This window comes from Pongo abelii, chromosome 14 (assembly GCF_028885655.2).
Source record: "Pongo abelii isolate AG06213 chromosome 14, NHGRI_mPonAbe1-v2.0_pri, whole genome shotgun sequence".
NCBI lineage: Eukaryota > Metazoa > Chordata > Mammalia > Primates > Hominidae > Pongo > Pongo abelii.
The window spans coordinates 53,303,448-53,318,337 of record NC_071999.2 but is presented as its reverse complement, the minus strand read 5'-3'; the positions used below and the strand labels follow the sequence as shown (position 1 = coordinate 53,318,337).

The window sequence follows — 14,890 nt, the reverse complement described above, 5'->3', positions numbered from 1 at the left end:
TCCTTGAGAATGATCAATATGCAGAGAAGAAGAATGTATATTCTTGGATGAAATGTTCTGTAAATATCTATTAGATTCATATGGTCTATATAGTGCAGATTAAGTCTGATGTTTCTTTGTTGATTTTCTGTCTGGAAGATCTGTCCAATGCTGAAAGTGAGGTGTTGAAGTCTCCAGCTATTTCTATTGTATTGGGGCCTATGTCTCTCTTTAGCTCAATAATATTTGCTTTATATATCTGGGTGCTCCAGTATTAGTTGCATAAATATTTAACACTGTTATATCTTCTTGCTGAATTCACCCCTTTATCATTATATAATGACCTTCTTTGTCCTTATAGTTTTGTTCTTGAAATCTACTTTGTCTGATATAAGTATAGTGACCCCTGCTCTTATTTCAGTTTCTGTGAGCATGGAATATATTTTTCCATCCCTTTATTTTCAGTCGGTATGTGTCTTTATAGGCAAACTGTGTTTCTTGTAGGAAACAGATCAAATGAGTCTTCTTTTTCCATCATTCAACCAGTCTGTGTCTTTTAATTGGAGACTTTAGTCCATTTACATTCAATGTTATTATTGGTAAGTAAGGACTTACTCATGCCATTTTGTTATTTGTTTTCTGGTTGTTTTGTGGTCTTCTCTTCCTTCTTTCTTTCCTTTCTGTCTTCCTTTAGTGAAAGTAATTTTCTCTGATGATATGCTTTAGTTTCTTGTTTTTTATTTTTCATGTCTACATTGTATGTTTTTTGGTTTGAGGTTACTATGAGGCTTGCAAATACTATCTTATAACCCATTATTTCAACTGATAACAAGTTAACACTGTTTGCATAAACAAACAAAAAAAATAAAAACTCTATATCTTAACTGCATCCCAATTATGTAATTTTAATGCCGATTATCCCTGGGTGGATTTTAGGTAATTTTTCTTTGTGCTTTCATGACCAAAATATTTTATTTGAATTATTTATCATGAGCAAATATCATTTTTATGAAAACAGTAACATCATTATTCTTCAAAAAAAAGAAAGGGAGGGAAGATGGACTATTAGAAACAAAAATGAAATAAAGCATTTCCCAGGTTGTTTCTAGTACCAGAATTATAAGAACTTGCTAACAATTAATAAGCCATGCAGAGAATGAGGGAGGAGTACATTACTCAATAAAAATTGGGGAATTTAGTCCAAAGGAATGCCAATTTAATTATTACATTTGAAAGATTAGCATTTAATAAATATAATGAACTTACCTTTAGCTAATAAAAATGTGATCCAAGAAACTTTTAGCACTAATGAAGAATTTATTTCAGTAGATATCCTATTAAACAAATAGAAAGCAGAAAAAAACAGCAAAAATGTATCACTGAAAGTTTTCCAGATATATCTTTTGAGTGTTTCTTGTTGTGCATTTAAAAAAAAATTGACCTTAGTTAAATGCATAATAGAATGCAGTCCATTTTAAATGCATAATTTACACCTGAGTTTATTCATTTAATGTTTCTATGTCTTACAATTCTAAGATATGATATGTAGCCCACAGAACAGTATACATTCTTGACCACGAGAAGCTGCAAAAAAAAAAAAAATTAAGAAAAAAATACTACACATTTTGAGAGAAAAATTTTGTAAAAGAAATACTGAATATTTCAATTCTAATATAAAAATATATAAAAGACATAGTATGCTATAATATACTTTGTTTCAAATTACCTTAATTTTTTTGCTCTTTTTTCTGATTAATTATCAACACTGTGAGCAGAAAAATGAAGGTTTGGATGACTTTAGTTTGCCAATTTAACACTTTGCCTTGATAATCTTTCCATAGACATTCACTTGTTGGAATTAATAGATTGATATCAATTAATCAGTAAATATATAATTTCCCTTTATATTAATTATCTTCAATACTACTCCAATGAGGCAGAAAATCTCATGTACTACTCATTCTTCTTCCAAGAAAAAACTCTGGAGCTCTACATGGGCATACTGTTAGAGCATGCATTACATATTTAAAATAATCATTTGGAAATTTTAATACAGATTTTTACATTTATTCTCACACAGAAATTATGCTGATTATTAGTTAATAAAGTGCCTGTAACAGACCCTCAATAAAGATTTAGTCAACGAATTTGCATTTTTCTCAGAGTTGGTGATATGTTGTCCTGAATCAATTCCACCTTATTAGTTCTTCCTTGTAGTACAAGGCATGTATTTTATACTATTTTCTTTGTGAGAAGATAAATAATCTACACAGGACTTAAATCTATGGGCTTAATTTATGAAGTAGCCTGCTATAATCGATCAAACTAACCCTAAGTATCAAGATGTTTGAGATTATTCCATAAAAATCTTTTTTTTTTAAGTGAAAAATAACATTCTGTGAACTACTTACGAACTGCTGGGTTGTGTCAAATATATAAGTTCACATGTCCTGAAAGGAAAAACATTATGACTTTTTAATATTTTTTCATAATTTAGAAGTCACAGTAGTTTTCTCATGCTTTATTCATCTTCTTTTAAGAAGTATACATTTTAAAAACAAAAAATGTACAGCATTATAAAACAAAGTTCAAGTAGATTTTCCCAATTTATGACATCTCACATCACTGTAATATATAGTTACAGTTAATCCTCTCAATTACTCTTCAAAAAAAGGTACAAATAAGATAGAAAAAACCCAGCTGATCCACCTAAGGTTAGTAAAGTTTACTCTTTAAATTATCTCATATGATTTGTCAATAAAAATTTTAAATCCCTTTTACAAAGTCCTGAGTGGTCTTTTGAGGCCATTCCGACTGTTACTCCCTAATTTAAAATCATTCAAGGAGTTTCCACTGCCTGCAGGGCAAAGTCCGAGATTACTACCAATCTGATCCCTTCTTACCTTTCAGCCATTAGCAATATCAAAGCACATCCTGATATCACTGCTTTGGCTTTGTACACATGCTAATCTCTAAGATGCTCGCTCCCAGTTCCCATTCATTTTGCTTGGTGAATTTCTATTTTTTCTGTAAACCCTATTTGGACATTCCCTTCTATGGTTTTTTCTCTGACCAAAATCACCACTATAGTTACCCTTCACCCTTAAACATATACAACGTAATGCTTTGTCCACTATGTAATTTCTGCTTCTTACAACAGAAACAAATATCCAAGCAGATTCCTTATCTCAGACAGCAGAGAAAACAACTTGGAAGCATCCAGTCGAAATTACTATAGCAGGAAAAAAAATCAGAACTGTACCCCAAATCACTCCTACCAATGAGTCCCCAAATTTTATATCTAGAAAAAAAAACCCTGATAATTATAGATCTTAAAGTACTTATATGTATAGAATACTCATTAAAGTTGGCTTAAAGAAGTTTTTGCTTGCTTTGTTTACTAGAGAGGTAATACATCCTCCTTACAAATGTAAGTTACTCATATAAAACTTGGGTTAACATTGTGGTAAACTTCTTTCCAGTCATTTCATTCTATGCATTAGTGGTCTAGGTTTCTTCCTTACACACAGTCATAATCAGAGTATATCCTGCTTCATTTGTTTAACATTAGAAGCACTTTCCAATATTGCCATTATTCTTTATCACATTTTATTTTATATTTATAACATTTTATGTTTAGATATGTTTAATATTTATTGTTTAACTTTAGTTGTGAATATACAGTTGTTTCCAGTTTTTCAGGGGTCTAAATAATATTGTACCAAAAAAACTCTAAAGCAACATTGTATTTAGGATCATATTAAAATAAGCTACCAGATATGAATTAAAAAGGTTGTAAACAAGTTTAAAGAATAGAAAAAAATTTAGAAAGTCACAATTAGGTAAATTTTAAAAGCCAAACACACACACACACACACACACACACATATAATATTCTACTCAATGTGAAACAATACTCAAAGGAAAGAAACATTCTAAAATATGAAAAGTGATTCTCTCCACTGTTGACATTTTGGTCGATTCATATTTTATTTATGCCTTTGTGTGTTTTCCAAGTATTCTATAATTAGTTCATGTTTGTTATGCAAATTAGATAATTTATCTCCATTAATAATTAAAAATTCCCCTTTTTCTTGTGCAAAAAGCTTATATTCTCATCAAGAAAAGACCAAAAAAAAAAAAAAAAAAGATGGCCAATGCTACCATATTACAATTAAAACCAGGGGCAAGAAAAGACAGTCCTTCAAAAGCCCTAGGCCTTTGAGTTTTTTCTCTAATTTTTCTCATCCTCCACCACAGTTGTGAAGTTTTAGTGATCAAAAAAGAAAAAGGGGGAGAAAATAGAGGCATCCTCCTAAGGAGATGCTTCTTTCCACCTCTATCTCCGTCCTCATTCTCTCCAGAATAGGGCCATGCCTCTTTTACCCTTCTCCCTTTACCATGCTATTACACAATTGCTTATTTAGCTAACACAGTAACTTTCATATTCTCTTAACCACAAATGAAATGAGCCTCAAAACAAGCATGATAACAGACATATGCCAAATTAAGGGCTGAAACATTTGGGGTAGGGAAGTACAGTTTTGATGAAAAGTATAGAAAAAACTTAACCTAAGCATATTAATTATGCTCCTACTTGAACTGTAATGGAAAAAGTCCTCTAAGCCACCATTGGGAGTACAAATCATTACTTCATAGTATAGGTCACCTACACCATCCATTGCCACTGTTTTCTTGTTTCAAACTAAATAACACTATTAGGAAGAAGTTTAAATTTATGTCACCATTCTATTCAGAACTAGAAGTTTTCTGGCAAAGAAGGCTAAAATGGGAGATAAGCTTAAAGTTTTTGAAAACAAATGGAAGACATGAAAGGATAATAAAACGGTTAATTTTCCAGGAAGCATTCAGAATGCATATTACTGGATAAATAAGAAAGCTAAGAATTAATGAGCTAACATTAAAAGGGACAAGTCTAAGAAGTAATACTAACTTTACTAAATGTGTTAAATAATTCCCAGAAACTAATTATGAACAATGACATAAAAAATCAGAGTGTAACCCTAATAAAATGTTTACTTTACCTTTCCAATTTGCTGAAGAGTGCAAACAATACATCATACTTCTTCAACAGTCTTGACATAGCATTATCAACTTTGGTACTGGTATCGATTTCTTTTAGTAAGTTAAAGAATTTATGGACACTACAAAGGAAAGAATAGAAAAAAGTAAATCAGTAACCTTAAAAATTTGTGTTATTTCATTTTCAAATCATAGATATTTCAATTCAAAAGATTATCAGCTCTACATCAAATCACTACTATATCCTTTGGAAGGAATTACTTTTTGCAAAAACAATTAGCCTTCAACTTACACCTCTATTATCTATATACCTATGCTTATATCTATTTATCATTGAGAATATAAGAAAACGAAGGGTCAAGAAGAGATATGCATATATTTATTCTGTATCTATGTGTTTGAAAAAACATGAGTTCACATCCATTTATCCAATTCCAATATAAAACCATATGCTTCATTTTAGTGTTTCCCTTTCTATATTTGTAACTCTTCCTTGACAGTGGGAAATCTGGAACCCATTCATCCTCAGTTTACTTACTCATTTAATCAGTCCCCCTGTAAGTAACCATCTTCCATCTCCAAAGCCACCCCCTCCCCCATGTGGACACTTTTCTGTTCTTCTCAGAACTGACTCCCAGTTCTGGACTTATCCCACCCCTTAGCATAGACACTTCCTCACTGTGGTAGGGCTCTGACTCCCCACAGCAGGCTGCCCTCCTCACCTCACTTGTGCTCTGACTCCCTGCACCAGCTGCCTACACACCCTGCTTAGTCTCTGACACTGCACACAAAGCAGCCACATCAGGTTGCCCCCACACAAAGGATGCCCTCCTCACCCTACTTTGACTCTAACATCCTGCTCTGGGCCCTGTGGCACCCTCCTGTCAGAGATACACACCATAATGCATACTTTATTTGCCCCACCAATGATTTTAGAATTGAATTATTTTTGGAAAAGGAAAGTTGATTTAAAAAATTTAAGCAGTTTAAATAATAACTTTAAATCACTCTTTGTTACTCTTTTCCATAAAAATTAACATATTTGAAACATCAATACATACATTTTCCAATAGGATATTAAAGATAGTAATCATCAACTACATCTCACATGCTAATTTCTAATGATGAATTTTGTATAAGGAATTATACCAAAGCAGCTAACTGAAACAAAAGATAGTCACCTGACCCATCCATAGGCTGTCCAGCAACCAATGAGTTATAGCCCTCACTCAAAAAAATGGGCTGAACCAATCAAACACTGGGGAAATAAAAGCTTTAGCTAATCAGCAGGGGAACCAAAAGGTTATTAAAGTTCCTATGATACAGAAAGGAATGGGGGAGCCATGACAAGCTATGTGAAAAAGCAAATAAAGAAAGAGTAGAAATGACAAAGAATAGAAGATCAGAATGTTGATTAGAAGAGAAAAGAGAAAGGAACAAATCTGCAGATATATCCAGAGAAAAAGAAATCAGCCTCAGAATAGCATTTATTAAAGAACTACTCTCAGTTCCAGTTTTTTTGAGGTATATGGCAATACCTGTCCTGAGATTACCATGAAAACTGAATTGTTACAACAAAGCCTTTTTTCTAGGGGAAACTTAAGGGAAGAAAAGAAGGAAGGAAGAGAAGCAGTGAGTGCCTGTGGTGTTGCAGGTATTGACTCTATGAACTATTTATGTTATTTCTATTATTTTGTATATTTACAAATATACAAGGCCTTTGTTTCCACATTTTATTTAGATATAGCAAAAAAAAGTATTTGTTGCATTTTCAAAAATGCAATAATTTAATCTATCTCATTTAAATAAAATATCAATTATGTTTAATTCTAGATGTCTTTGTTCAAGGAGAAACATTACCTATTTGGTAAAAATATATACTGTTGCATTTTTGTAAATATGTTGCAAAGAAAATGACTGGAAGTCCTGGATACTTTCTGAAGATAAAGTTCATACATTATTGAAAACACATTAATAAACTCTTCTTATGAGGCTTATAAACTCAACAACAAACACCTATTAAGTAATTAACTGGCTCAAGTATTGTAGCATGTTCAAATCAATATATAATCTGAAAAAAGCATTTAATTATAATATCCTCTATGTTAAAACAATCTTAGGCTTTAATAAATCTTACCTAAATACCTTTAAGATAAACTCAAACTACTTATATAAAGGTTTTAATATAAAACAAGCCTATTTACAAATCCTTGCTTTTCTGTTCACTTTATTAACAGCCACAATTAAGAAAGCTTACACATCAATAGTGAGAGACACAATGAAAATTTTTCCAGGACACAAACTGCTACCTCTTAAAGAAATACAGCATCAATACACTTTCATAACGGCTCCATGAGAGAATGGCAGTTCACTATTTGGTCCAAGTTCTTTACGTTTTACTTTATTTTAGCATTTCTCACTAATTCACCAAAGTCTATTGAGAGGAAAATCCAGAATTCATTTCTTTTTATGGCAGAGGCTTATATTATACAAGAAACTTTACCTGATTTCTATATTTTTCTGTAGCTCAGTAAAAGTGAACGGCATCTCATCTTGGTCAACTGCTGCAATAAAGATACAGATTCCCCATAGTTCCTTTTTCTTTTGAATATAACCTCCCTGGGAACAAAAAATAAAGATCAAATATTTCATTAAATAATTCACACACTGGATACTATGTTAAAACTGTATTATAACTGATTTTTTCTTATTCAGCATACAAAATAAATGTTTATAATACCGTATATTTGTAACACATCCTTCGGATGGCATATATTTGAAAGGATTTCATTTTACACTAATAACAAACATTCAAATTTTATATTATAAGGCAAAAAAGTACTAGAAAGATCAAAAAATTAAATAAGTTATTGTGGAAACTTTAGGGGTCAGTCAATTCCTCAAAATAGTTTCATTTTTCAATAATCCAATGTCATCGAAGCTAAGTTAAGAGATTTAGAGTCCATAACAAATAATTTGTTTGAAAAAAAAGCCCACGTTCTTATTCGCTTATTCTTTCCTTGCTCTATTCATTCATTCCTTTTATCAATTTATTTATTCAAGTATTTTTAACCTTGTATTTCATGTTTCAGTTCCTTAACTGCCTTCTTTGTAAAATCAAAATAAGAATATGTACCCCATTTTGTAACAATTAAATGAAATTATATTTATAAAGCCTTTGGCATAGTATATAGCATACAATCAGTTATTAATGATTGATGGCTATCATTATCACTCGAGTACTTTTTCACTATCTTTAGAACACATTTTTCCCCACAATATATACCACCCCTAAATATTACATTTTATGGGTAAAATTTGGATTATATTAAGTTGGAAACAAAAGAAATGTCAAATTAATGTTCATTAAATAGTTGGAACTATTTACTTACACTTAACTGGAGATTACAATAGAGCTAAAAAGCATGTAATACTATCTTACATTATTTTGAAATATCAATTATATAAAAGCTTTAGGATAAGTGAGTTGTTCCAGATTACCAAATTTTACAGGTAATTAAAGGTTTACCACCATCCAACTCTAAACTTTTTCTTAATTTTAGCTACTTGGGATGTAAATATTTTACAACTTAAATTACAATTATACACCCACTAGAATAGTTAAAATGTAAAAGACTGACAATATCAAGGGTCAGTGAGGATGTAGTGCAATGGAACACTTAAACATCACTGGTGAAAATGTAAAATGGCACACTCATTTTGGAAAACAAGTTTGGAAGTTCTTATAAAGTTAAATATGCACTTTCCATAACACATAGCAATTCTACTCCCAGATATTCATACCCAAGAGAAATGAAAACATTATATGTGAATGTTCATAGCAGCTTCAGTCATAATGGCCAAAAACTACAAACAACCCAAATATATATATAAAAAAAAGAAGTGCATGGAAGAATAAATTGGGGTATATCCCTACAATGGAATGTTATTTGACAATCAAAAGGAAATGTCCTAATATATATAACAACATAGATAAATCTCAAAATTATTACACTGAGAAAAAGCCAGACTCAAAAGGATGCACTGCATAATTCCTTTCATATGAAATTCTAGAAAAGGCAAAACCAATCTTTAAAGTCAACAAGTAGATCCGTAGTTGCCTGCGGAACAGAGGGCAGGTGTTGGGAAATGACTGCAAAGGAGAATGAAAGAAATTTCTGGAGTGATCAAAAAGTTCTATATCTTAATGGTGGTGATTATATGAGTGAATATGTCTGTTAAAACGTATTGAACTGTGCACTTAAAATTGGCATATTTTGTGTATGTAAATTATACCTCAATAAATCTGATTTTGAAACTATGTTACATACTCACTGTTTCTGAAACTGAAGATACAAAGTACATACTGCTTCACTGTTTTCATGACTAATTAAGAATATATATCTTAATAAAATGAACAAAAATCAACTTCTGTATTTGTGTTTATGTTAATATGGTCAATTTCTTGGGAATTAATAAGATGTCAAAGGTTGTTTGTCTCTTTAATAAATAACCCCAACTACCATAGTCTTTAAATTTTTACGCTTATTTCTTACCATTTTGGTTTGCTTCTTTGCACTCAGGCAATAAATGCTCTCAATATATGTCCTTTCATCAATTCCAGCCTTTTTTTTCTCTCTCTCTCTCTCTTTTAAAGATTAAAAAATGAAGCAAAAGTTGCTAAAATTTAGTATGTTGTTTATTCATTTTTTTTAAAGAGCGAATTTTATTAGAACATTTAGTAGTCAAAACAATGAAATACAGTATCATCTGATATGAAAAAATGCATAAGTGAAATGTTCTACAAGTAGATTCTGATTTTTAAGGACCTGAAGAACTTTCCTACGAGCAAAATGTGACCTTTATTTCAGATGCAGCTTGTGTTTTTACTTCCATAAGAAGTATATTTCAAGGAACAGAAGCTTTTAATTTTGATTAAGCTCAATTTATTCATTTTTTTTCTTTTATGGGTTATGTTTTCAGTGGTAGGTATCTATGAAATCTTTGCCTAACCCAAGCTCATTAAGACTTTCTCCTATGTCATCGTCTAGAAGTTTAGGTCTATGCTTCATTTCTGGTTAGTTTTTATAAATGGTGTGAGGTAAGGATTGAAGTTCATTTTCTGCATTTGGATACCCAATTGCTCCAGCATTATTTGTTGAGAAGAATATCCTTCCTCCATTACCTTCACACCTCTGTAGAAAATGAACTTATAACAATATATATATGTGAGTCTACTTCTGGATTATCTGTTCTGTTCCACTGATTTAGTTGTCTTTTTTTACCAATATCGTAATGTCTTCATTATTGTAGTTTCATATATTTTGTTCATTTTTAGTTGAGTTTGATTCAAAATTTTTTAATCTAAAAAAGTCATTGGATTCACTTCTCATCATACAGATGAAAAATTAAAGACTAGAAGATGGCCGAATAGGAAAAGCTCCAGTCTACAGCTCCCAGCATGAGCGACACAGAAGACGGGTGACTTCTGCATTTCCAACTGAGGTACCAGGTTCATCTCACTGGGGCTTGTCAGACAGTGGGTGCAGGACAGTGGGTGCAGCCAACCGAGTGTGAGCCAAAGCAGGGCGAGGCATCGCCTCACCTGGGAAGCACAAGGGGTCAGGGAATTCCCTTTCCTAGCCAAGGGAAGCTGTGACAGATGGCACCTGGAAAATCGGGTCACTCCCACCCTAATACTGCGCTTTTCCAACGATCTTAGCAAACGGCACACCAGAAGATTATTTCCTGCGCCTGGCTCGGAGGGTCCCATGCCCATGGAGCCTCGCTCATTGCTAGCACAGCAGTCTGAGATCGAACTGCAACGCAGCAGCAAGGCTAGAGGAGGGGCGCTTGCCATTGCTGAGGCTTGAGTAGGTAAACAAAGCGGCTGGGAAGCTCGAACTGGGTGGAGCCCACCGCAGGTCAAGGAGGCCTGCCTGCCTCTGTAGACTCCACCTCTGGGGGCAGGGCATAGCTGAAAAAAGGCAGCAGAAACCTCTGCAGACTTAAACGTCCCTGTCTAACAGCTTTGAAGACAGTAGTGGTTCTCCCAGCACAAAGTTTGAGATCTGAGAAAGGACAGACTGCCTCCTCAAGTGGGTCCCTGATCCCCGAGTAGCCTAACTGGGAGGCACCCCCCACTAGGGGCAGACTGACACCACACACAGCTGGGTACCCCTCTGAGACGAAGCTTCCAGAGGAATGATCAGGCAGCAACATCTGCTGTTCAGCAATATTCGCTGTTCTGCAGCCTCCGCTGCTGATACCCAGGCAAACAGGATCTGGAGTCGACCTCCAGCAAACTCCATCAGACCTGAAGCTGAGGGTACTGTTAGAAGGAAAGCTAACAAACAGAAAGGACATCCACACCAAAACCCCATCTGTACGTCACCATCATCAAAGACCAAAGGTAGATAAAACCACAAAGATGGGGAAAAACAGCAGAAAAGCTGAAAATTCTAAAAATCAGAGTGCCTCTCCCCCTCCAAAGGAACGCAGCTCCTCACTAGCAATGGAACAAAGCTGGATGGAGAATGACTTCGACAAGTTGAGAGAAGAAGGCTTCAGATGATCAAACTTCTCCGAGCTAAAGAAGGAAGTTCAAACCCATCACAAAGAAGCTAAAAACCTTGAAAAAAGATTAGACAAATGGCCAACTAGAATAACCAGTGTAGAGAAGTCCTTAAATAACCTGATGGAGCTGAAAACCATAGCACGAGAACTATGTGATGAATGCACAAGCTTCAGCAGCCGACTCGATCACCTGGAAGAAAGGGTATCAGTGATGGAAGATCAAATGAATGAAATGAAGCGAGAAGAGAAGTTTAGAGAAAAAAGAGCAAAAAGAAACAAACAAAGCCTACAAGAAATACGGAACTCTGTGAAAAGACCAAATCCACATCTGATTGGTGTACCTGAAAGTGACAGGGAGAATGGAACCAAGTTGGAAAACACTCTGCAGGATATTATACAGGAGAACTTCCCCAACCTAGCAAGGCAGGCCAACATCCAAATTCAGGAAATACAGAGAATGCCACAAAGATACTCTGAGAAGAGCAACTCCAAAACACATAATTGTCAGATTCACCAAAGTTGAAATGAAGGAAAAAATGTTAAGGGCAGCCAGAGAGAAAGGTTGGGTTACCCACAAAGCGAAGCCCATCAGACTAACAGTGGATCTCTCAGCAGAAACTCTACAAGCCAGAAGAGAGTGGGGGCCAATATTCAACATTCTTAAAGAAAAGAATTTTCAACTCAGAATTTCATATCCAGCCAAACTAAGCTTCATAAGTGAAGGAGAAATAAAATCCTTCACAGACAAACAAATGCTGAGAGACTTTGTCACCACCAGGCCTGCCTTACAAGAGCTCTTGAAGGAAGCACTAAACGGGGAAAGGAACAACCGGCACCAGCCACTGCAAAAACATGCCAAATTGTAGACCATCAAGGCTAGGAAGAAACTGCATCAACTAAGTAGCAAAATAACCAGCTAACATCATAATGACAGGATCAAATTCACACATAACAATATTAACCTTAAATATAAATGGGCTAAATGCTCCAATTAAAAGACACAGACTGGCAAATTGGATAAAGAGTCAAGACCCATCAGTGTGCTGTATTCAGGAGATCCATCTCACGTGCAGAGACACACATAGGCTCAAAATAAAGGGATGGAGGAAGATCTACCAAGCAAATGGAAAGCAAAAAAAGGCAGGGGTTGCAATCCTAGTCTCTGATAAAACAGACTTTAAACCAACAAAGATCAAAAGAGACAAACAAGGCCATTACATAATGGTAAAGGGATCAATTCAACAAGAAGAACTAACTATCCTAAATATATATGCACCCAATACACGAGCACCCAGATTCATAAAGCAAGTCCTTAGAGACCTACAAAGAGACTTAGACTCTCACACAATAATAATGGGAGACTTTAACACCCCACTGTCAACATTAGACAGCTCAACGAGTCAGAACGTTAACAAGGATATCCAGGAATTGAACTCAGCTCTGCACCAAGTGGACCTAATAGACATCTACAGAACTCTCCATCCAAAATCAACAGAATATACATTCTTCTCAGCATATCACACTTATTCCAAAATTGACCACATAGTTGGAAGTAAAGCACTCCTCAGCAAATGTAAAAGAACAGAAATTATAAGAAACTGTCTCTCAGACCACAGTGCAATCAAACTAGAACTCAGGATTAAGAAACTCACTCAAAACCGCTCAACTACATGGAAACTGAACAACCTGCTCCTGAATGACTACTGGGTACATAACGAAATGAAGGCAGAAATAAAGATGTTCTTTGAAACCAATAAGAACAAAGACACAACATACCAGAATCTCTGGGACACATGTAAAGCAGTGTGTAGAGGGAAATTTATAGTGCTAAATGCCCACAAGAGAAAGCAGCAAAGATCTAAAATTGACCCCCTAACATCACAATTAAAAGAACTAGAGAAGCAAGAGCAAACACATTCAAAAGCTGGCACAAGGCAAGAATTAACTAAGATCAGAGCAGAACTGAAGGAAATAGAGACACAAAAAACCCTTCAAAAAAATAATGAATCCAGGAGCTGGTTTTCTGAAATGATCAACAAAATTGATAGTCTGCTAGCAAGACTAATAGAGAAGAAAAGAGAGAAGAATCAAATAGACGCAATAAAAAATGATAAAGGGGGTATCACCACAGATCCCACAGAAATACAAACTACCATCAGAGAATACTATAAATACCTCTATGCAAATAAACTAGAAAATCTAGAAGAAATGGATAAATTCCTGGACACATACACCCTCCCAAGACTAAACCAGGAAGAAGTTGAATCCCTGAATAGACCAATAACAGGCTCTGAAATTGAGGCAATAATTAAGAGCCTACCAACCAAAAAAAGTCCAGGACCAGATGGATTCACAGCTGAATTCTACCAGAGGTACAAGGAGGAGGTGGTACCATTCCTTCTGAAACTATCCCAATCAAATGGAAAAAGAGGGAATCCTCCCTAACTCATTTTATGAGGCCAGCATCATCCTGATACCAAAGCCTGGCAGAGACACAACAAAAAAAGAATTTTAGACCAATATCCCTGATGCACATCGATGCGAAAATCCTCAATAAAATACTGGCAAACCGAATCCAGCAGCACATCAAAAAGCTTATCCACCATGATCAAATGGGCTTCATCCCTGGGACGCAAGGCTGGTTCAACATACACAAAACAATAAACATAATCCATCATATAAACAGAACCAAAGACAAAAACCACATGATTATCTCAACAGATGCAGAAAAGGCCTTTAACAAAATTCAACAGCCCTTCATGCTAAAAACTCTTAATAAATTAGGTACTGATGGGACACATCTCAAAATAGTAAGAGCTATTTATGACAAACCCACAGCTAATATCATATTGAATGGGCAAAAACTGGAAGCATTCCCTTTGAAAACTGGCACAAGACAGGGATGCCCTCTCTCACCACTCCTATTCAACATAGTGTTGGAAGTTCTGGCCAGGGCAATCAGGCAGGAGAAAGAAATAAAGGGTATTCAATTAGGAAAAGAGGAAGTCAAATTGTCCCTGTTTGCAGATGACATGATTGTATATCTAGAAAACCCCATTGTCTCAGCCCAAAATCTCCTTAAGCTGATAAGCAACTTCAGCAAAGTCTCAGGATACAAAATCAATGTACAAAAATCACAAGCATTCTTATACACCAATAACAGACAAACAGAGAGCCAAATCATGAGTGAACTCCCATTCACAATTGCTTCAAAGAAAATAAAATACCTAGGAATACAACTTACAAGGGATGTGAAAGACCTCTTCAAGGAGAACTACAAACCACTGCTCAA

The 14,890-nt window shown here is 34.6% G+C and overlaps 1 protein-coding gene across 2 annotated transcripts in view; it reads right to left on the bottom strand.

Annotated features, from left to right (window-relative positions):
* RB1 (RB transcriptional corepressor 1) overlaps positions 1-14,890 on the bottom strand; it is a 174,700-nt gene that overhangs the window by 124,619 nt on the left and 35,191 nt on the right. For both annotated transcript variants that reach the window (XM_054529044.2, XM_002824264.4), the window contains exons 3-6: positions 7,526-7,641; positions 5,025-5,144; positions 2,391-2,429; positions 1,246-1,313 (exon numbers count right to left, since the gene is read on the bottom strand). In XM_054529044.2, coding sequence (XP_054385019.1) covers positions 1,246-1,313; positions 2,391-2,429; positions 5,025-5,144; positions 7,526-7,641 — 343 coding nt within the window. The remainder of the gene's footprint in view (positions 1-1,245; positions 1,314-2,390; positions 2,430-5,024; positions 5,145-7,525; positions 7,642-14,890) is intronic.